We start from the raw sequence: 24,472 nt of genomic DNA, 5'->3' as shown, positions 1-24,472 counted from the left end.
ACGTGAATCTGTATGTGTGTGTACACCGATTTCTGTGACCTGTCAGAATCCGTGACCCAGCCCCTAAACCCTAACCCTTACCAGTTAGCAAGCCAGTCTGGTACTGGGTCACAGATTTCGGTGTGACAAAGCAAAAGTCCCATCATTAAAAATAAAAAATGTAGGGAAGGTCATGTAATAGCTATACTACAAATCTCCATATGAGTTGAACACTATGCCACCATGTCACCCACATTATATATTCATAAATTCATAAGACATTATGCTGAGTAAAACTCCTCGGGATAACTGAATAGTAATTGTGTGACTTAATTAGATTAGATTATGTAATTAACAAGAACATCTTTATTATGTAACACCAAACAGTGTCACAAAGCAGCCACAAAAACTCTCTGCTTAATTTGCAGTGTTATACAAAGCATAACTACCTCGTGGAACAAGACAACACCTTGACAATGTGGCATTTCATTATCTCCCTGTGTCTCTCTCTCATTTTCTCATGCGCACACATACTTCTGTTTGTTCAAGATACTCCACCTTATCCTCCTGCGAAACCCTGGAAACACCCAACAGCATTATAATCATTGAGCCATTCGTCACTGAGCGCTTTGTGAACTGCTCAGATGTAAAGATAACACGCAGCATTAAAAAAAAACAAAAAACTGGAATTACCACCTCCACCAAACAGTCAAGTTGCAGTTACAGTTTATGTGTCCAGACTCATATGTAGCCATGACAGTAGACAATGCTTCAAATATGGATGTTGCTGCAAAGAAGCTACAAGTTCTAAAATGTTGATGCTTCCGGCAGCATAGAAGATCAGGACAGTGTCAACATGGACACCCAAGATTAGTGTCATCAATTCAGTATCTGACCAAATGTCTCCCCCTCTGTTCCTGATTAAATGGCACTGAGTAATGGTCAGAAAAGTGTTCTTGCCGAACATTATGATGTCACAGTGAAGGTGACCTTTGGGACTACATGTTCAGCATTTTATCCTATTAGACATTTGTGAGAAATGTTACCATAATTAGCACGAGTTCTTCTATGAGTTAGGGCCAAGAACCTGCACCATAATCTAATCAGTTTGTCGTTTAGTCCAAGCGGACATTTGTGCCATATTTGAAGTAATTCCCTCAAAGCATTCCCGAGAAGAAGATGGATGTGAGGTCATTGTGACCTTTGACCACCAAAATCTAATAAAGCTCAGCGTAAGTTCAATCAGGAAGACTTTCGTCATGCTTCATTCATTCACAACTCTATCTCTGTCTCACACCCTGCTTCCTCTAACCAGCTGATTATGGGTGTTTGCTCTTCCAGTTGACTGATCAAATTTTGCCGTGATCTCTATCAGCCAATCACGTTGCTGCTGTCAAACTTTAAAACTGTTCTCTTTGCTGCTGTCAGCTGTCTTTAAGCGGAATTGTCACACCCACCTCCACCCCATTCACCTCAGATCATTGTATCCAAATCCCAGGAGGAGCTCATCAAAAGCCCTCTGCTCTTCACATCCGGATCCTCAGCAGCTTCTTCATCTCAACACCACCAGGGTACAGACTCCACAGAGGGTTCCCTATCCTACCCTCCTTTAATATATCACATCCAGAATTGACTACTGTAATAGCAGTCTCCTGAATAAACTCCATTACATTCAGAACTCTGCTGCCTGTCTGCTCACCCCTTCCAGCTCCTGCGATCACATCACTGCTGTCCTGCAGAGCCTCCACTGGCATCCTGTCCCACAACACATGCAATTCAAAGTCCTTCTTCTCACATACAAAGCCCTCCATAACTAGGCCCCCTCCTACTTCACACTCCTTCCCGAAGCCTCCGCTCCTCTGATGCCAACCTCCTGACTCCACCACTGAGGACCAAGCACCAGACCTGGGGCCACAGAGCCTTCTCCATAGCCGCCCCCTCCCTCTGGAACTCTTTACCCGAACACATTCGAGACTGCACCGACCTCTCCCGGTTCAAATCACTACTCAAAACACATCTTTTCAAAACAGCTTCTAATGTGTGAATGATGTTGTGTGTATTTTACTGTAGTCTTTTTAATGATCGTTTTTAACTATTGTAAAGTGTACCATGAAAAGTGCTCTATAAATAAAATGTATTATTACTGTTACTATTATTATCACCACGCTGGGGTCAAATTGCTGTGAGACTATTCACATTTCTCAGACTTTTGTGCACATGTGTCAAATTTGACGAGCCCATCATTGCTTTCTTGAGATATTGGTTGTTCCTCAAAGTCAAGGAAGGATCCTCAAATGGTCAAGTTTCAAGGATGCCAAGTCATCAAACCCCACCAAAGGATTGTTCCAAAGTCAAGGATCCTTCCGAATTTCACCAAGGACTGGGTCCTTCTTTCAGAGAAATTCCAAGGATGCATGTCTGTATCCTCAGCGGGTATAAAATCATGTGACTTTGAAAATACTGCTAATGACATACACCACTTGTTAGCCTGTTCCAATGTGTGTTCACTGAATGCTAGGAAGGTCTCTTGCCTTGCCTCTGGAGGATCCTTCCTTGGAAGGATGAGTCCTACCAAGGAAGGATCCCTGACTTTGAGAAACACCCATTGTGTTCTCAAGAATGAGATGGATGCGAGATCACAGTAACCTTGACCTTTGGCCTTTGACCACCGAATTCTAATCAGTTATTAAAGTCCGTGTAAAGTGAGAATAAATATGTCATCTGAGTTTGACATACCACAGAAAAAGGTGTTGTAAGCTACCCTGTCAAATTTGAACGATTAAAAAAATCGGCAAATATATGAAATTAGGCTTCAAAGTTGTGTAAAAATCAGCCTCTGTCTCTGCTCCCAAATGCTGTGGGCGTGTCCGCCGAATGCGCGAAAACCCCACCCCCTACCAAGTGCCACCTGTCAATCAAAGTCACCACCGCTACCAGGAAAATGGATGCTGTCAATCAAAGTCACCACCGCTACCAGGAAAATGGATGCATCTCCGAACTTTCTTCTCCAACCGCGGCCCTACATGTTTGAGCCACCAGAGCCAGAATGCAGCTCTGAGCCAGAGGACACTAACCCCCATGAGAGGGGACCTCGGTCCTCTCAGTCTGCAACAGAGTGGTAATTTTATTTCTCCCAATTATAAATAGCAATGTGAGTAACTGTCTATTATAACCCAACGATAGCTTAATTAAGCTAGGCTATGGAATAAAACGTCTTCTGTCACTTTAGCACACTGTGCTTAGCTTAGCTTAGCTTAGCTTAGCCTAGCCTCTACAGCCAAGCATCAATCTAGCAGGCATCATGTAATATTTTTGGCATGTTAATGAATATGAGGCCCCACCATCATCAATATTAGACTAAAGTAAAAATTTAGCTCATGTATTATTAGGCCTACACATATCTGCAGGTCTTTTAACTTTTTATGAGGATTGCTTACTGTCATGGCAACACACAACCTTAGTATCAGACTATCCTGTAATCTGCTCAGATAACTGTATGATTGTTCATAACACAGAATTCACATCTATTAAAATTCAGTTTAGTCACATTGTGAATGATATTGTCCTTACACAGGTGCACCTGTGAAGAATGCATTACGATGCCCACGGAGGAGCAGAATGTTTGCTGCAAAGAATTGAATGCAGTAAGTAAATAACACATATATGAATACACAACCAGTAGAGTACTAGATATCTAGCACTAAAACAGCACATATCACATATGCCAACAGGTTCAGAATAGATGTGGAGAGCTGCCTGAGGAGCCGAGGTGCATGACCCTTCATCCAGGCCTTGAACCTGTGTGCCTGAACCCCTACTCCCTTCAGAATGCACTGAATGTGTACCAGGCAGACCATGGGCCTCTGGACATAAAGGAAAGAGCTGCGTAAGTTAGACAATAAAATATGTTTTATTGATTTTAAATGTGTAGAAATCACATTTGCATTGATCAAATGGCAGACCTTTCAAATGCAAAGTTTTAGGACTCTAGAGCTAAGTTGCACAAGTTATGCTTTCATTAGTGATGTTGATTAATGTACTCCACTGGAAAATATAAGTATGTATATTTTATGTATATAAAGTATGGGACTATAATAAAAATGTGGAATGAGGATCAATGTAGACTAATATAATTTTCTTGTTATATACAGACCATGTCTATTATGTGATATTACATCCTGTTGGGGGTTGCTGGGGGGGCTGGAGCCTATCCCAGCTGACATTGGGCGAGAGGTGGGGTACACCCTGGACAGGTCACCAGACTATCACAGGGCTGACACATAGAGACAGACAACCATTCACACTCAAATTCACACCTACGGGAAATTTAGAGTCACAAGTTAACCTGTATGTCTTTGAACTGTGGGAGGAAGCTGGAGTACCCGGAGAAAACCCACAGTGACACGAGAAGAGCATGCAAGATCCGCACAGAGAGGCTCCCACACCCTGGGTTCAAACCAGAAACCCTCTTGCTGTGAGGCGACAATGCTGGCCACTGCACCACCGTGCCGCCCATATAAAAATGGTAGTATGTGACTGATTAGGAACTAAGACACAGCTGTAGCTAAAGGTCATGTTTCTAGAATCATTTCTAATTTAACATTTAAACTTGATGGATGGTGGAACAGCCTGATCAGTGGTAAAGCACTCAAATCATCAGCCACTTGGAGGACGTTAAGCCCGTCCTCACCGTGTAGAAGACACCCATAAAGCTGACACACTGACTAATGACTCACTCCAACATGTGTTCCACTTCCTGGCTCCCTCCCTCGCTCCGTCCCCTCCTATCACACACACATTCTCAGGCCCACATAGGCAAGCACAGCGTACAGATCACAGACACACTTCTTTATTTATATAAAGGTATGTTTTACTTCCTTCCCTCAAACCCTCTGTTTTTTTTCTTCTTACAGGAGCAAGATCCAGACACATTCCAGATGTGCCGATCACATTTCACAGCTGGATACACTTACCCCTACCCTTGAGTTTTCTCTTGAACGCACACTGCTTACACTGCTTTATATGTCCACAGGTTGCAATGAGCTAAAAAATAAATATCCTGTTCCATCTCGTAGGAAACAAAATCATATGTTTATGACCCAGACACAAATGTGGACAGATATACACACACAGTACATGCTGATACTTTCAATGACCAGCCAAGGAACCTTCTTGTAGACTTTAAATTTGCTCATTGGAGCCTGAGTGTTTAAAAGTCATTAATACGTTGTTCTGATGGTATCTAAGAGACTGGCTCACACGCTCCATGTGTCATGCTTTTTCCTTTTCCATCTACGTTTTTCTCAGCTCCCCTCCCTTCATCCTTTTCTCTGTGCATCTGGTTTTCATTACCAACCCCACTCCCTGCACTTCTACGCCTGTACCTTTCCTCCATCACACTCTCACCCACCCCATCTACTCTCTCATCTGTATTCCCTTCTGCCTCTCTCAGACCCTACTTTCCTCTTGTCTATCTCTCTGCATGACTGCGATTCCTCCCGCCCCCTCTTCAACCCTCCCTCTCACCTCCTGCTCATACTTTCTCCCCTCGCCCCATCTACCCCACACAACTACCACCCCACTTTCCATGGAAAAGTGTCTCTGCTTTTTCCCCTCCTTTGAAGTCTTTTCCAGATTCTTCCAGTAAAAAAAGTTCCAGCTGCACAAATAATTCCATTTTAAATTATCAAAGACTAAAGGACATTTTAAAACAAGTCAACTACAGAGCACAAGACCCTTATTTCTTACCAGTCCTTGATGACTGAACAGTTGTGCTGGCTGTTTTTCTTCCCAGTTGTGCTGTTCTGTTGGGTTCATTTGTTGGTCTGGAGGATATTCTCACGGCCTCCTTTGTAGCAGAACGTGTAGCTGTAGATGTGGTTGTTACTTGCTGTGTCGTGGCGTTTGCTGGTTGTCCTGCAGTCTGTGGCTGTTTATCGACAGAGCCGGTGGTGGTCGTCGTGGGTGGGGGTAATGTCACAGAGTCCTGCTTTGGAGTATCTCTGACAGTGGAAGGAGTGTTCTCTGTGAGGTTCCCTAACAAATGTTGGAAAAGACACAGTTGTGACTGTAGTTGCAAACATTAAATTAATAGTCAACTAATGTGATAATCGATTTATCGGTTTGGGTAACTTTTTCAGAAAAACAAGTAAAAATTCTCTGATTACAGCTTCTTAAATGTGAATATCTTCTGGTTTCTTTAACCCTCTCTGACAATAAACTGAATATCTTTGGGCTGTGGACAAAACACGACATTTGAGGATGTCATCTTGGGCTTTGGGAAACATTTTTTACCATTTTCTGACATTTTATAGACCATACAACTAATCAATTAAGAGAAAAATGACACAGATTAATCAACAATAAAGCTGCAGCACTATTTGTGACATGGTGTAAAGATTTTGACCTCAACAACAGCGTACTGTCGTGAAAAATTTGTCTAATATATTTGATTTCTCACCTGTTAATACTACAGTTCGAGGTGACGCCTGTGTTACTTCAGGGGACGGCGTGGCCCTTGTCTCAGTCTGTGGTGTCGTAGTGACTTTACTGGCCGTTGTAAGCAGAAACAGCTGAGGCTTCACAGTCTTACTGTCCGGCGGCGGTGTACTTACACCAGAAACTTTAGATATCGCCGTCTGTGCCTGTGGCTGATACTGTGCCATTTCATCACCAAGTGTTGCCTGAGGATCAGGTGATTCCTCCTCCACAGGCATCACTGTCGGACTACTACCTGATCCCTGCAAATCATCATCCTCTGCTTCTTTGACTGATCCCTCCTCTGGATTTCCTGCTGTCACTGGCTTATCACCCGCAGACTCAGCGACAGCAACGGAGGGTAAAGTGGGCAGAGGTGGAGTGGAGCCTTTTGTAGTCGCATCTCCTTTTGCAAAAGCCCTGCTGAATGCTAAACTAGCCATATCAGTCCTGGGCCTGGAGGCAGTTGGTTGGGTTAAAATTGGCCCGCTGCTGAGGTTATGCGTGGAAAGGGCAGATATAAAACTAGGAGTGGACTGTGCAGTAGGACGGGGCACTCTTTGCCCCTGTTGCATCGCATTCGTAGTTGTCAGTCTATCCCGGACTGTGGCTCTGATAGGCACATCGCTGCGCCCTCTGGGAGGCAAAGAAGGCCAGAATCTAGCAGTCTGCTTGGTTGGCTGAGGTGAAGAATTAATAGGCAGGTCCAGAGGAGAGAAGGAGGAGGAGGAGCCAATGATGGTCTGGGCATCTGAAGGAAGGTGGAAGGAAAGGAGGAAGCCCAGGAGAAGGACAGACTCCGGAGCCATGGTCTGCCTCTGAGTGGTGAGCGGTGACTGGTCCCTCTGTCTGTCTGTCTTTGTGTCACACCATCCTTTCACTGTGCTGCTGTCGACAGAAAAAAAACAGGTCATTATTAAGACTAGGCAATATATTGATATGATATTGATATTGTGAGATGAGCATAGATATCCTCTTATATTTTGGATACTCTTAAGTCATATGTGACGTCTTTTGCTGGGATTAAAAGCTGCATTATACTAAAGTGACTGTTCTAGATGTTCTAATATTTACCTTTACCCACTTAGTCTTTTTTTTTAAGGCTGTAGGTCAGATTTAAACCTAGACTGCTGCCAAGGACTCAGCCTACATGGGGTGTATGCTCGACCAGGTGAGCTAAAGGTCACCCCTACTGATGATCACTGATCAGACATTTGAATCCACCCACTCTAACAAGTCTGAAATAATAGCTTTGCAGTTAAAATAAAAAACGACCAATAAGCACCACAGGGGGACTAACGGTTAGCCAACCAGCGTCACTGTCAAGTGTTGTCAAGGGGTGTACCAGAACCACTCAGGGTTATTGACAACATTGGCGACGGCTATAGACAAGATAGACACTGCTATATAGGCTGCTCTAAATCGTCATGTCTTCTCAATATCGCCCAACATCAGGGATTGTTTTTATTTCCCTCTGCTCCACTTTAGAAGCCCCAATAAAAGTAGTATGTTGGCATGGCTATGCATCAGTGTGGATTTAAAACGATGTTAGATTCATGCAGATATGTTAGTCTTTAGTTAGTCTCTATATACAGACTTTACATTCAGTGAATGTAGAGTAGGCAAACCCCAGAGATCTTGCCTCCAGAAGAAGAGTGGAAGAGCCCTGGTTTCCGATGCTAGGTTGTTTGTAGTCCGCGTGATATTGATCAATCACGTTTGAGCCGGCTGCAGTTGTTGCCAGGTTAAATGGTCCGTGCGGTGAACTAACAAGGCGGAACATAATTGGCGTCACTGCAAACTCTGAATCCATCGCAATGGTTCAGCATATTTACTTATATATAAACGGAAGTCGGAAACGGAAATTTGCCTCCTCAAACCGGAATGCCAAAAAATCGGGGGTCTGCCCCCAGAGGCTGTATTGCCGTCTGCCGGAAGTCTGACGCCGAATACAGACGATGGGTTCCGAGAATGGTCTTTAGTGGTTTAGTGGCCTCCTCCATGGAAATCTGTTCAAGTGAATTGCCAATTCTGTCTCAATATCAAGCAAGCAACCAATAATCAACCCTACAATATCATCACAATATTGATATCAAGGTATGCAATCAAAAATATTGCAATACTTGATTTTCTCCGTATCGCCCAGGCTAGTCCATTTCATGAAATAAAACAAACTACACAATCACAAAAAGCACTTTGGGTTTGTAAGTTAGGATGAGTCTTATTACCATGTGCATTCTGGAACAATCCACTGAATCATCCCAATGTTTAGCTCCCAACTTGGTAATTCTATAAACAGGAATCCCTTTACTACAACATACAGATGCATAAATAAAAAATGATCAACCATAAAATGGATGACTCCATCTCGAACACAGTATGTCTTAAACCCACTTTTTTAAAGGCACTCGTGGCTAAATGGGACACTTCATGTTTCTGATATATAAAGAACACAGCCTATAATAACACAAGGGTTAAAAACCTATGTCCGCTTTTTCAGATTTCTTGTATTGTAGTGGTGATCCAAAGCTAATTTGACTCATGAAATTGTGTAAATCAGTAAAAATTGGTCTTATTTGAGGAGTGCATGTTGTGGCTTTGCTCTGCTGATTCAGAGGGCAGGTCAGTGAAACTCCCTGAAGGTCTAGCAGCATGACACCGGCAGACACACAGGGCGTGGTGAGGTGTATGGTTTCAGAATACATGGGGCACATATGCCGATGCACACAGACACAAACAAAGCCAAGAGTTCAGCGTCTAAGTTATATAACGTGCAATAAGTTGCACCATCAAAATGATCAAGCCAAAAAAAAAAAAAAAAAAAAAAGAGTCACAGATGGTTTCATTCAGTGGCAGATGGACACATTAACTACTTTTCCTCCCTATCTCTGCCATATAATGTTCTTTGGATGAATATCAGTTTCTTCCTCCTCCAAAGTCTTCAGTGTTTTTTATTCAAAGCAGCAGGACTCTACTCCTCTTTTCTGCTAGTTCTGTTTGAGTCATAGATGCCAGGAGCTGACAGCTGTAGCACCGAGTGTGGTGAAGCTCAGAGAGCCCAGTGACACGGAGAGACCCCGGGGCCCTCGAGGATTACACAATCCTACGACTCATCTAGCTAAACAGCTGCCAGTCGCATCGCCTCGACATGCACTTCTTATCAAAAAACACCCCTTTTTCTTTTACTATCTGAGCCTCTGACTTACATAAACCTTGTTTGTTCACACCAGTCTCTGCCGATGACTCACAGCGGGGGATAACCTTGGAGAGCAGTGAGGATCATACTGAAACTTCTGTTGAAACATTAGGAGGAAAAGTACAGAAAATAGAAATCGGTGCCTATGGGGTAATCCATTCTGCTGCTGTATGACTCACCTAGGGTCCATTCACAGCTGCAACATCTCTGAGAAATGACTGCAGCTGCACACCACAGTGGGCATGTGCATTACGTGCTCGCGTAACGTGAGTAATATGTGTGAGAGTATGGAAAAAGCAGTGTTTAAGTAGGTGTGTGCACCAAGCAGGAGCTCACAGAACATATTGCAGGTACATGAGAAAACTGAGGTGCAATACATCTCGGCTTGTCTTGTATTAATTAGTGTTTTGTCTCCCTGCTTACTAAGTGTTGCTAGTGTTACACAGGAGCATCTGGTAGAGAAAACCTGGCCATGAGTACAGTAATGTAAGTGTGGTAGTATATCTCAATCTCCACCCACTCACAGTAGCCTCAATGTTTATTTTCCTTCCTGTCTCAATCTCCTCTGCTCTCAGTCTAGTGGGCTGTTGGCCAATCCCACCTCTGATTAATCCCTGTTTTTCCCCTTTTCTTTCGTTTCCCTTTGTCCCGCATCTAACTGGAGTTGTTTCAACACAGTCCTCCAGCATGCTTCTAGGTGAGGGCTCTGATGATCGGACGATAAGGTGGATGTAAGAATGCGGAGATAAGAAAAATGCTCCCAGAACGGATAGGCAGGAGGGGAAAGACAAGGATAGAAGGGCCGGAGAAGATGGAGGAGGCATGCTGATGGTAATGAAGCTGACAGCGAAGGGTACGGCGAAGGGAGGGGGCGAGATTTGAGGGGATCTGTGACAAAATTAAGACTGAGAGAACGCGGTGAGGGCGGTAAATTTAGAGATAACCAGCTGATTAAAACTGACAGAAACTAATAAGCAGGGGAGGGGAGGAAGAGTCACGAGGAAACTATGTTTCGGGACTAACAGGTTTGTAATGGTCCGAGCGCAGATATGGCAGCCCGTCCAGGAAGGCATGCGGAGAAACCGAGCCTGCTTCACCTTTCCTCCGAGGTTAACTGGCAGGTGCGCAGTCTCTGGCAGCCGGAGATAAACAACCTGACTATTGAGAAATGCTTTTAGTAAACGTACAGCTATCTTGATCCAACCTAATACAGCATGCGTCATCCTATGTGTATGTAGGAAGGTAGCAGAGATTAATGAGACTCAAGAAACATGTGGCCAAATAAGCTTTAGCGAGAAGAGGCACATTATGCTGCTGTATTTGAAACACTGTCAGCATTAATCTCATCTACACACATGGACTATAAGCCCACACACACAGCAGTAGTTCCCCTACATGTTTTTCTTGACTGGATTTAGACAATTTGACTACAAGTTTCCACTGAAGTAATACAAATGGAGTAAATTTAGGCTGATTGGCAGCTCCTCTAAGCAGGCAGAATTACAGGCCAGATACAGCCAACCATGTGTGTTGTTGGATTTAATTTCTAAAGTAACACTACAAAGACCAGATCAGTGTAATCAGCTGGTTTGGTGTTTGGCTTGAATACAAACCTGCACGCTCTCAGCCCACCATGGCACATCCTCTTCAACAGTGAGCAAAATACAGCTCAAACAAGACAAGCACGTCTCTCTGTGACTGTCCGAGGGGGGGGGGGCAGATTGGTGCACAGTCAGAGTATTTTTATCACTTTTCAGCCCCTCAGGGCCGAGGGACACATCACTCTGTATTTCATTTGCACTGGGTTGTGCGTATTGTGTAGATGTCGTCACTCTGTCTCGCACAATACCTTCCTTATCCAGAGCAGGAAATGCCCACACATAATATCCAACAGTACAGCAGCAAGCAGCAATCTGAAGATTACTATAAACTCCTTGCCCACAGTATAGACCTGCTGGTTATACAATCACATGAGTCAGTAGTACAACAGCAGCTGCTACTAATCAGTTAATCGTTGCAGCACTGATGTCATGTCTACACTGATGTATTAATATGATCAGCTAATGTCCATACTTTACATAAGGAATAAGGCAGAGGGAGTGACGATTTGGAGAATCTCCTGCTTTCTTCTCTCGTCTCTGCCAGATTTCAGCCTGGCAGTGCAACATTTCCATTAATTTGAGGGAATATTTCCAAGGGAAAACATAAGTCTGTTTGTGGACAGAGGGATCTGTGTCTTCTCAACAAATTCTGGTCTAGTGTGCACTTGTCTCCATCAGGGCTGGGTACCAAACCTCAGTACTTTTTTGGTAATGACCGAAATGTGCCCTTAGCACAGGGTATGGAAAACTGTCAAGTAGGGCTGGGCAGTATATCAATATTATTTTGATATCACGATATGAGACTAGATATTACCTTAAATTCTGGATATCGTAATTTCGTAAGTGATGTCTTTCTGTGGTTTTAAAGGCTGCGTTACAGTAAAGTGATGTCCGTTTTTGAACTTACAAGACTGTTCTAGCTGTTGTAGCCATTATTAGACATTATATCCACATTGCTGATGATTATCTATCAAAAATCCCATTGTGCAAATATTTTATTAAGGCCCCAATAGTCACCCCGACAAAATTGCTGCAATATTGATGTTGAGGTATTTGATTAAAGAAAGATACCGTTGAATGTCTGCTCATATGTGTAATCTTATTTGCTTATTATTTCATCAAATAGTTCCTTATTGAAATCACAGTTTTGCTAATATTGGACTGTAATTTATTTTGTCAAAGATCTTTTACAGCTGTTAGTGTTTAGACAGCAACATTTGAGAACTGTGGCTTCTTTTAACAAATGAAATCAAAGGTTTTGGAGAAAAACAGGTTCATATTCCTCAAAGGAAGGTACAGACTGTTTTGTTTTCGCTACTGAGACTCAGGTATTGCATCAGCACACGTATTGTAACAAAGCTAATGCCTAATTCATTCTTCTGCGGCTGGTGGGAGCACCTCTCGCTTGTCAGACGTATACAGTACTGCAGCAGATTGAACGTAGCATGTAAGTTACCCCATGCATGCTGGGACCTGAATTTTTTTTCAGGAGGTGCATGGCGCGTCTCTGCGGCTCTCTGCCAGCCCTGAAAACACTTTCTGCAAGTCTGCAGAAGCTCTCTGTAAGGTTTTTCCAAAGAAGTCTACGCCCATGCCTCCATCTCTGTAAAGCTGTGTGTTGAGCTAAATGCTAACACTGGCTTGCTAACACGCCCACTATGACAATGCTAACATGCTGATGTTTAGCAGGTCATGTTTACCATGTTCACCACATTAGTTTGAGTGTCAGCATGCTAACATTCGTGAATTAACACTGCACACAAAGTAGCCTACAGCTGAGGCCGATAGAAATGTCATTAGCTTTGCAGGTCAAAAACACAAAGTATTCCAAAACAGCAAAGTCAGTAGGATTCATCTTCTAGGGACTCTGAATGTCTGTCCAACATTTAATGCCAATCCATCCAATTCTTGTTGAGATATTTCAGTCTGGACCAAAGTGTTGGACCGACTGACCGACACTGCCACCATCGTCTCCATCAGTATACGTGTGAAAATGTGGACACATGCTTGCGCAGTGTGTCACGCCATGACATGAGATCACAAGGCCATGTCTTTACTAAGTGTCCAAAACCTGAGTTGACTCATAGTATCCAATATCGAGGTGACTCTCATGAGCATGATTTCACACTCAAAGTCAATAATGTTGGCCAGACAATAAGAAAAGTTACAAATCATGAAACAAAAACAAAGGAATGGTGAGGATGGACACAAGGAAAATGTGACTGGAGTAAACCAGCAGAGAGCTGTGTGTCACTGTGGACCTCTGCACTGCAACGGCTCCTCAGCCCAACAGAGCAGTTAGGTATTACTCGCCTTACAGATGTGTAACTTGTTTGTACTGCGGTATGTCGAGGGAGAGAGGTGAGACTGTGAGGCAGTGTATGTATGTGAATTTGTGTGTACGTGAGAAAGAGAGAGCAAAATAGTGAGGAGGGGGAAACGGGAGAGGGAGTATGTGTGGTTATGTTGGTATGTGGGTAGTGGGGGAGGTCACTGGTCTGACCGTTAAAAATTCCACACCTTGAAATAACATATGGATTGCAAACAGCTCCCATAACATTCTCCTGCTTATTTCAATTATAGCTAAATAAATAATGAAATAATTGAACGCTCTTTAGTTTAAATGCTATTGATTTATATATGAGGAGATATACGAGCTCTCCACATGCATTATAGACACTCCAGGAAGTTTTCCAGGCGGTCACCCAACTTCCAGACCTCTGCCTCAGACTAAAGCTGTCCATTTAGCTCTTAACACAAACCAATGCCTGTTAAAGATGCCTCTCTCGTGGCGCTCCACTGCCTCAGGGGGTGTCGAGACTCCTCTGGAGCAACCGACCACACAGCGGGGTCATGCTATAGGAAGAGAGGAGGCTCCAGAACCAATTGAGGATGCTTTTGATCCCAAGTCGATGTGGATGTCCAGCTTAAAAGTGCTGAGCCCCACAACATCTTTGACTGATGTTCCGCCTTCATGCGAGCCACAGATCAAAGGCTGAAGGTCAGCCTGAAAGGGTGAGGCACTTTAACTGCACTGTGACTCCACCACACACACTCACACACACACATCTTGACAGACACAGCCCTCTGCACTCAATGGGGGTAAAACACAGGCTACAAATATTGACATATGATAGGCGACCATGGAAAGAAAGTTTACCTTCTCAAACTTACATTGTCCACACAGATTTAGTAAAATACCTGTGAACTGAGTGTATTTAGAACTTCAAATTAGCACCACACACCAGTCTGGTGACTGATTGAAACAGCTGCTTAACCATGTCGAGCCACAAAACACTTTCAGGAAAATAGATTACAGGCGTAAACAGTTTGCCTGTTACGGGGAGTCAACCACAGCCCCACTTCAACCCCAAACTCTCACTTTGTTACAGCTGGTTGCAATAAAACCACTGCTGTGTTAAGTGGTGTGTTGTGTGGCAATCACTGAATTTACAGACAGACTGTATGTGTACACAAATTAGAGCACTATCTTGTGCACAGATGTCCTATAACTTTAGAAAAATGTAATAATGCATTCTTCGCTTTACTTTTCCAGCGTACCTGCAGCCAAAAACATGCAGCACCATGAAAGAGCTCTGGACCCGATCATGTCTGGTAGGTTTATGCTTCAGTGATATACGTTTGGTTTGATTTATGCTTTATTTTCCACTACTGTGGGAGTTCAGGACCGTCTGCTCAAAGAAGTGTGTTATGTCTGCTGCTAACTTGAAGGTATTTCACTATGCTGCCAGTTTAAAAGCATCTGGCCCCAAACACAAGTGAGTAATATCATTTCTTTACACGATACACCAACAGTAAGCCATGTATAGGCTACTCAATACTGAGGCATGCAGTCATGGATCATCCTCTGTCCTGTTGCACCCTTTTACTCCTTCAAACCCCCTCGTCTCTGTGAGCACACTATCAAAGCAGCCTGTAAATCTTCCTTGAGCTGCTTTACAATTGGACAGGGTCCTTTTTTTCTCTTGTCAGTGGATCAGGGTGTGCTGACTTTCTTTTGAATTGGAGTCGTCTGGCAGGGCTCTGCGTTACATCCAGTAGCACTTTGTGCGCTCTCTCCATGAGAAGCGCATTGCCTTCTCCCTCCCTCCGCTGGATGCGTTCAAACCCTGATGAGGAACAGGTGAATCCAGACCCCTCTAAGTGCCACAGCACTGCCTATGTGTTTGGGTTGGACAGCACCTCGTAAAAACACTGTAAACACTCACGCACAGACACAACACGCTGCGCACCTGCCAGCACTGGCCAAATGGAGGAATAGTACCCCACTTGTTGCTGCTTTCCCCCCAAAGTTATTTCCTCTTTCTGGAAAGCCAAGCCCTTGCAATTTCCTGGATAGGTTCGCCATGTAAATGAATGAAACACGAGAAGCTGGCTGGTTGAATGTGGGCTTTCCGTGTCACACAAACGCATCATCTTGTGATAGGGTCGTTACACAAAATAGGGTCTACTTTTTGTGTAAAATGCAATTAAATAAATGATTAAAAGAGCATATTTGCCTTTATAAGCAACTATACTATCTACAAGATATATGTGGCTAATAAGTATGCTATCAAAAAGCAGTCAACTGTAGTTTAATGCTATCTTAATTAAGCTAAGTTAGCAAGTTAGTTAGTAACGTTTACAAACGTTAGCTACAACGTGTCCGTGTAAACTTCCTATCGTAAAGGTCTATGGTCAGATTTTTGGGGTTTGATTGATCTTTAATTTGATAAAGGGGCAGTTTGACGCATTTTTTTGCGTATAATAATCATAAGCTGACGTTATTTATGCTATTCACCGTTGGTCACGAAGAGCAGTAACGGCGTTACTGCGCACGTTACCGTCCTGAGGGCAGGAAGCCGTTGTGTTGGCTTCAACTGACAAAATTCGCCCAAACTGTCGCTTTGCCCAATAAGTTCTTATTCCAGATAGCAACGTATACAAAGTAGAAACCACCGTGCAGGTGACATGTGAAGGTTTAATTGTTGTTTAATTACCGTGAATAGCCCGTAAACCTGAGCCAACGGCCGGTACCGCGGCACAGGTAGAGGCAACGTCACACGCGGATCACTGCGCAAAGTATCGCCGCATAGCAGCCACTCCACAACTGCTATCACAAGTCCATCCGTTACTGAGAAACATACCTGCAGGTCTCTCCTCTCCGATGGCGTCCTCTGCGGCACAATATGAAGACTGGGACATACTGAGTGAGCCAGAGGAAACGTGCAGCGTTAGTCCAGGTTACTAGCCGCTGGGTTCAGCTGAAAAACGGTCCTCTACCAACATGCAGAGAGGTTCAGCAGCCTTGTACCACTGCCAGCTCTCTAGCCATGAGCTAGTGAGCAGATGAACGCCCCCTCCGACCGCTCCATCTCTCTCCACATCGCTCCCTCCCTCTCTGCTTTTTTTTCTCCTCCTCACAAGCGGATAAACACGATTGCCTACCTACCAACCTACAGCCTGGCACGTCTGTTACGCAACAGCAGTCCCCGGCACGCAGATTCAGACTGAGCAGCCTTCATCCAGCCTACCTTTACACAAAGCAGCCTGCTCAGACAGTGCCCAGTGGAAATATGACGACACTGGCATTGACATCATCACACAGCACACACTGCTGAGAGGAGAAAAACCTGGGTAGTAGTGGCACTACTATCCGTTTTATTGCTCCTTTAATTATATCTGACAATAAGCTACAAACTTGGTTGTAAACGTGTGAGTGGTGTCATGTGGAGGTGACAGGTGAGGAGGCACCTGACATTTCTGGCACAGTGGTGCAGCAGCAGTGAGGGCAACGAGCTGGGAACAGAGCCGTGCATGAAACTCTAGCTCTCTTGCCTCTCCTGCCCTCCAACCAGGGTTTGTAGAGGGGGAAGCAAACAAGCCCGAGCCAAGATGATACTGTTTCCTCATGCGGCACCCTGGCTCAGTGCCTCCCATGCCTTTATCCCACGTCTGATTGTCTCTTTGTCTTGCACAAACACAACACATGCTGGTGAGACTGCAGCTCCGACCCCACTGGCCCCAGATGCAGAACATTAACTATACAGAATTCTCGTCTCAGCAGCAACCATCCCACTCTGTATCACTGTTTACTCTCTTGCCACTCTCATTAGATTGTCTGCACTGTACAGTCCTAAAATAACCCGTGCAGCTCAGAGGATTGTCCTAATGCCATTACATTACTACTGAGCCAGCAGGAGAGACACTGAAGGGCTGTGACAGGAGGAGCAGGGACACTTCAAGATGATATAATCATGTTATTGTACATGGATTATCACTAATATTCTAGAAGGAGATACGTAATTAAACCCTACATATTTAAAGACATACACCAAACAGAGAAAAATGGGGAATTGATGTTTCTGTCAAGTTTTTGCAAGACATGTCATGTAATTTAGATTATTAACATTTGTATGTCTGCACTTTGAGTATTTGTACATGCATCTCCATATGCTACTCATCTCCTGAGAGCGGGGTTTAACATATGGATTGATTGCTATCCAGTTATGTTAATAAGATTACCATAATCTCATATGTACAGGAGGGAGATCTGATACATACGACGTCCTCAAACTCTGTATCTATGTGTTTGTATTAAAAATGGTGAGTCTTTCCTTGTGCAAAGGTGCCCTCTAATCATTATTTAAAGGTGCAATGTGTAAAATATGGCAATAATTTCAGCCTGTTCTCATTCTAAAGTCATCAAAAAGAGATGACGTCAGACACCTCATGCCTAAAGCCACCTTTCGCAGTGGTATGACACGCCGCCGAGCAGCGTCAGTTGGTAATACGGCTGGACAGAACCTTTTGCTGTGTTATACGCTACCTGTTGGCCGGATGGCACCTGCGCAGTGATATGATGAACTGAATGAATTTGAATAAATTTGACTTTTACTGTCCCCAAAGGGAAATTCTTTTTCACAGCAGTGTACTTGTTTGACATAACAACAACCATAACAACAGTGATGAGTACGACATCCTGACAACCCAACAATAAAACTCAACAATAGACAGACTCAGCAAGAGCAACACTACGACACACAAACAGTTGTTACACTCAACGGGGTCTGCTGTTAAGGGCCGTGATGACTGAGGGGATCAGGCTTCTTCCCAAGCGGGCCCTCCTGCACCTCAGAGTCCTGTGCCTTCCCCCATGAGGGCAGTGGGGCTAAAGTGGGGATACACAGCTGGACGGCATCAGGTTGAAACATTGCTGGTAACTATGTAATATAAGGCTCAAGACAGTCCCTATAGGGCAGGTGGGAGGGTGGTAGATGGGTCCAACAAACCCTGGACTTTCACCCGGGAGGCCGGTGGTCACTTCCCATATGAGGGCCAAACCATGTTTTTTTTTTTCTAAACCTAACCGCATGTTTTATTGCCTAAACCTAACCATGTGCTTTTGTTGATGTCCCAGTGTTGCGTAGTGAGGACTTGGGATGAGGACGCATTGAAAAATTTTAGCTAACATTATCAACAGAATGGGCAAAGGTAACAGTTCTGATGTCATATCAAAGGTGTCTATGTATTGGTTGCAGATATGTATTGAAATGAGCACGCTAACCAGCTAGCCCCAGCCCTTCCTGTCTTGTAACATCACTTATACCTCGAGAGGCAATAGTGAGTCACTGTACCATCCAGTTTGCCCTCAGTCCAGCATGAGAAGACAAAGTCAAGTCCAAAATTAGTTTTTGTCTTTTTAAGATACCTGCAGGTCCCCTGGAGAAGTGTGCCCGGCTTTGAAGCCAATTTTTGTAGTGGCCAAACAGTGGAATTACATCTGTCACGTGATATCACTGGGCCCAAAAAAACGTTTTCCCAGAGACTTACATGCAGTGACGAACTGGCCATCTGACATTTGGGCAAATGCCAGAATGCCGCCAGGCAAAAAAAACAAATAAAAAAAATAAATAATTAAATAAAATAAATAAATAAATCTTCTCTTGGCGGCCCAAAACATTTTTATCGGCGACAATATACATATAAGTAGTAGCCTAAATATAATTTTAAATAAATATGAGTGAAATGGTAATATAAAGTGTTTTTGGTCATCAAGCATTTTCTCGCGATCATTGAGTGATGACATTTGACATCTGACAAGTGACGAATGATGGGTAATGCACTCAACGTCAACGACAACATCACAACAAGAAAAGAAAATGGATTGAGGCACGAAAAGACGGGTGGAGAAGGGTGGAGCAGAGAAAAAGAGAGAAAAAAAGGAAAGCTATGCTTGCGGAGAGTGAAAAGTATGCTAAAATATCAGATTTATTTACAAAAAAGTGTTTACCCGGTGGCGACAGACCGAGCACCTCTGCAGCAAGTGCAGCTAGCAGTAGGCCTACGGCCTCTGCCTCAGAGAAGAGCAAACTCCTTTGCAGCCTGCTAACTACTTAAAGGTAAGACATAATAATAATAACTTAATTTGTATAGCACCTTTCAAAACGGAGTTACAATGTGCTTAACAATAAAAACAATTAGTACATAAAATGATAAAACATCAAATAATTTAAAAACAGTTACAATAATTAATTACCATCAATTAAGAAAAGACCATACGATAAATGTGAGTCTTAAGAAGAGATTTAAAAGAAGACACTGAGAGACACATATTTATTTTTATACTCTAGCTGCGCAGTGCTCTTGTCATGTTTTGGTGAAGCTATTGTAATATGCATTGTGGCTGCTGTAACATTTATTATGGCTTATAACATATAGGGTCCTTCTTGTTTCTGTTGTGACTAGTGCTTTTGATAGAGCTATTGAAATGTGCACTGTGGCGGTGCAGTGGTCTTTTCATGTTTTGGTGAAGCTATTGTAATATGCATTGTGGTTGGTGTAAGATTTATGTTTCTGTTGTTATAATTTGGTTGTGCTGTCTTCTGTCCAAGAGGGGGCACCTATGGTTAATGGTGGAAGTAGGCTAAATCTTTAGGATGAAGTTGTGTGGAGTTTGATTTCAGATTTTCGTGTTTTGGTAGACATAGAGCTAGTATTATTAACTGAGGTTATTAGTCTGGCCTTTGAACGTGCCTGAATTTATGGGGGTTCTGCTGCTGCCTTATTATCTTGTGTGCTGTGCATTGTTGTCTACTGTACCAGTGCGATTGTAGTGAGTTGATTGTGTGGTGTGTGTTCTGAAATTCTGCATTCTTATCATATGGTTAGCTTTCCACATGCTCCCATGCAAGCCACAAATCAATTTTATCATTCATAATGACTGTGTCTGTATATCTCCTCTTCTATTGTGCATCAAGGCAGTGAGTGAGTGTGTGAGTTTGTTTCTATGGTAGTTGTGGAACAGTCTGTGTCTCTATGGCGCTCTGAAGTGTTCCGCCAATGGTAGTGTTTTTTATGTTAGTATGTGTAAAATCATCCATCTTTTTTGGCTTCATGTGCCAATGAGCAACTTTCATAGGGGTGAACGGGTTCCTGCCTCCAACGCTGTATCCAGTGCTCTTGAAACATCCATGGATACCTGCGATCTCTCCCAGCATAAACGTCAGCACTCTTTTATGTCCTCCACATAACAATCTGACAATCAGAGGTCCAAAATCCGATATACTGGTGTGGTTGTGTCAGCCATTTTGTGCTGGTATACAACCAAAGCTAAGATAGGCTATGCTATCTTACAGATTTACTCTTCATTAATGTTCAAGTCCATGATCTTAAATCATTGTCTCAGTCCAAGATAAAATGTCTCCAAAGCCAGAAACTCCGAGGTCCAAAACCCCAAATCCCAAGACTGTCAAAAAGCCGAGAGACACATGAAACACAGACAGTGCAACTACCAACAGAACAAACTGTACAGAAAACATTTCCAAATGGGGTTGATATATAGATTTCATGTGGTTTATGGTCTTGGTAAAACTGCCACACATGAAGATCATAAAACAGCAGTGGTATTTTGACTGGCTGTCAAGAGTTTCAGCAGTTTGGTTGAATTTCGTGTGCTCTTGCCCTGCTGTTATTCAGTAGTTGGCTTGGAGGCAAAATGCTGCCCCCCATTAGTGTTGAGCATGTGGCCAGGTATAACACACTGCTCAGCGGTGAGCTCAGTGGTGTCTGAACACTGCATATGAAATAAGTGAGAAATTTGAACTTTGGTGGTCTCATGTTGCTTCACTGAATAAAATTAGACCTTTCTTTCAAAATTAATGTCCTGACATGAAGTGTCTTTGTCCTCCTGACCCAGTTTCCAACAGTACTCCAAATTAGTCTCAAGGCAAGAATTAGCCTTTATCCTCCTGAGACCTGAACTTTTGTTGGTATGCATATTTAATTTCTCCTAGCTATTTGGGATCAGTAGGACCTGATAAGAACAAAAAAACTAAACATTGTCAAAAATAATTAAGTCCCAGTGTCCTCAGACGAGACGATAATTGAGTACAAATGTCCTCAAATGAGATAAGTCCCAATGTCCTCAGACGAGACGATAATTGAGTCCAAATGTCCTCAAATGAGATAAGTCCCAATGTCCTCAAACGCGACGATAATTAGGTCCCAATGTCCTAAAACGAGATAATAATTAAGTCCCAATGTCCTCAAACGAGATAATAATTAAGTCCCAATGTCCTCAAACCTGATGATTAAGTCCCAATGTCCTCAAACGAGATAATAATTAAGTCCCAATGTCCTCAAACGAGATAATAATTAAGTCCCAATGTCCTCAAACCTGATGATTATTAAGTCCCAATGTCCTCAAACGAGATAATAATTAAGTCCCAATGTCTTCAAACGAGACGATAATTGAGTCCAAATGTCCTCAAACGAGATAAGTCCCAATGTCCTCAAACAAGACGATAATTAGGTCCCAATGTCCTCAAACCTGATGATTATTAAGTCCCAATGTCCTAAAACGAGATAATAATTAAGTCCCAATGTCTTCAAACGAGACAATAATTGAGTCCAAATGTCCTCAAACGAGATAAGTCCCAATGTCCTCAAACAAGACGATAATTAGGTCCCAATGTCCTCAAACGAGACGATTATTAAGTCCCAATGTCCTTAAACGAGACAATAATTAAGTCCCAATGTCCTCAAATGAGACAATAATAAAGTCCCAATGTCCTCAAACAAGATGATATTGAAGTCCCAATGCCTTCAAACGAGATGATAATTAAGTCCCAATGTCTCAAGCAAGACGATATTTAAGTTTCAATGTCCTCAAACAATACGAAAATTAACTCCCAATGTCCTCAAACGAGACGATAATTAGGTCCCAATGTCCTTAAACCAGATGATTATTAAGTTCCAGTGTCCTCAAATGAGACAACAATAAAGTCCAAATGTCCTCAAACGAGATAATAATTAAGTCCCAATGTCCTCAAACCAGATGATAATTAAGTCCCGATGTCCTCAAACGAGACGATAATTAAGTCCCGATGTCCTCACAAGAGATGATAATTTAGTCCCACTGTCAAACTACAAACATTATTAATCATAGATAAACAAGTTTCAACCATAAAATGTGGTCAGGTTTTGGACCTTGATGGCTGCCATCTTGTTTTTTCATGGATTAGTGTACTGTGCTCTTATGCTGCATTCCAGGCAAGTTTCTGAGCCCCTAAGTCACGACTCACGACTTCATAGTGTTCCAGGCAAGTCACGCCAAACTCTCAAAGCAACAAGGCGGACTGTACGGGGTTTGTTTGTTTATGGTCACTTCTGTCACCAAAGGTGCCGGTTCCTTCCTCATTTGAGCGAAACAGAGGAGGAGGAGCAGCACATAAGGTCACAGATGCTATTATACTTTTTATTTTACGTTATCTGTGGATCTGTGTTTGGAAACGTATTTTGTATTGATTTATTCTTGCACTGGAAACCAGCTGTTAGAGCAGCTGCCAATAATGCATTAACATTAGGGTTATTTTATGTCCATTTCTGACTGTGTATCACCTGCATCAACACCGCATCCATAGGGCTGCCATTGTTGTTTAGAGGAGTAAGATAATTGGTTTAGAGGGCTGTGTGAAGTCAGAAAGCGTAACTGGGAGTACATCGATCTGGTACGTGTTCTCGGGTGGTAAGTTACAGGTTTGACTGCCATTCCAGTGCACTTTCACGGGTAGAAGGCTGTAAACACACGAGTTACAGGTTGCCTGGAACGTGCCATTACTACCACTAATGTGTCCACCAACAAGGACAACAGGTCTAAGTTAATCAGAATGAAGTATAAGGTCAAGTAAACCCAAAATGTGATGTCCTCATATTAGGACACAGGGTCTCTCAGGAGGATTTATAGTGGGTGCCTGCACATTCCACACAGAGAAGCCTCACCAGGCGTTGCCCTCCTCAAGAAAATTTTCAATACCTATCAAATTAGTCATCTTTATTTTCTCATTTTGAATTTAATCATTTTAATTTTCCTTGTAACCGAGAATAACATCGCCCACACAACTTAAAGCAGGTCAGCCCAGTAACCAGCACGTACATGTATTGCATTCGACTGACAGCTATTGATGCATATGGGAATTTTTAGCAGGCTTTAAATAAAGTGAGAGGGCAGCAGTATTTAAAGCATGCCACTAAATGAACAATTACTTTAAAAGGAGGGAGTTAGCTGCGCTGACGCTGACACACAGCAAAACCACACATGGGAATCATGCTATCCCTCATCCATATATACATTGGATAGTGTTTCTATACCATCTTTGTCCAGGAATGTGGTGAATACATTCCAGTTAGTCATATGAATTGATCCTGGTAGGGGCTCTGAAATTCAACCCCGGAGCAGACGAAATTGTTTCTTCCTCCTGATCTATAAGGCATTGAACCTTAATCACAGCCAGCCCAGTGGGGATCCTATCAGATGGTAGAAAGTATTAATTTTCACCACAAATAAGCCTCTTTCATTAAGAACAGCCAAGACCTTCATATGCTCACGTCCATCCGCACACACGAGGCAGGAAAGCTTCAGATCTAAAATGCCTCTGCCAGCTCTGTACGCGCAGTATTTTCTCTCTGTGGCTTTCCCCTCACCCTATGGTTGTCTAGACACCAAAGAATAATCTCCCCAACTCTGGGCCTCAAAGACAGACTTCCATGTGGGGACTGCCTTCCCCCCCGTCCCCCCAGGCTCCCCCCAAGGCTGTCTCCAGCAGCATTGGGTTTCACCACATCTAAGGTGAATCAACACAACACTCTTTACATTTTATCCATCTTAGGTATTGTATCAGATGCTGTTATATAATACATCTGTAACTATTCAGGAATA

The 24,472-nt window shown here is 43.1% G+C and overlaps 1 protein-coding gene across 3 annotated transcripts in view; it reads right to left on the bottom strand.

The window, feature by feature from the left end:
* Nucleotides 1-24,472, bottom strand: part of LOC126402790 (proline-rich transmembrane protein 3) — a 32,981-nt gene that overhangs the window by 4,882 nt on the left and 3,627 nt on the right. Inside the window, exons 1-3 of one of the 3 annotated variants that reach the window (XM_050065041.1) lie at nt 16,401-16,740; nt 6,440-7,344; nt 5,728-6,015 (exon numbers count right to left, since the gene is read on the bottom strand). In XM_050065041.1, the coding sequence (XP_049920998.1) occupies nt 5,728-6,015; nt 6,440-7,265 (1,114 nt within the window). In that variant the 5' untranslated portion in view covers nt 7,266-7,344; nt 16,401-16,740. Of the gene's footprint in view, nt 1-5,727; nt 6,016-6,439; nt 7,345-16,400; nt 16,741-24,472 lie in introns of those variants that run through there. The other 2 variants (XM_050065042.1, XM_050065040.1) reach the window with 2 other exon arrangements.

Source organism: Epinephelus moara, chromosome 16 (genome assembly GCF_006386435.1).
Source record: "Epinephelus moara isolate mb chromosome 16, YSFRI_EMoa_1.0, whole genome shotgun sequence".
Classification (NCBI taxonomy): Eukaryota; Metazoa; Chordata; class Actinopteri; order Perciformes; family Serranidae; genus Epinephelus; species Epinephelus moara.
This window is presented reverse-complemented; position numbering and strand designations above follow the sequence as displayed.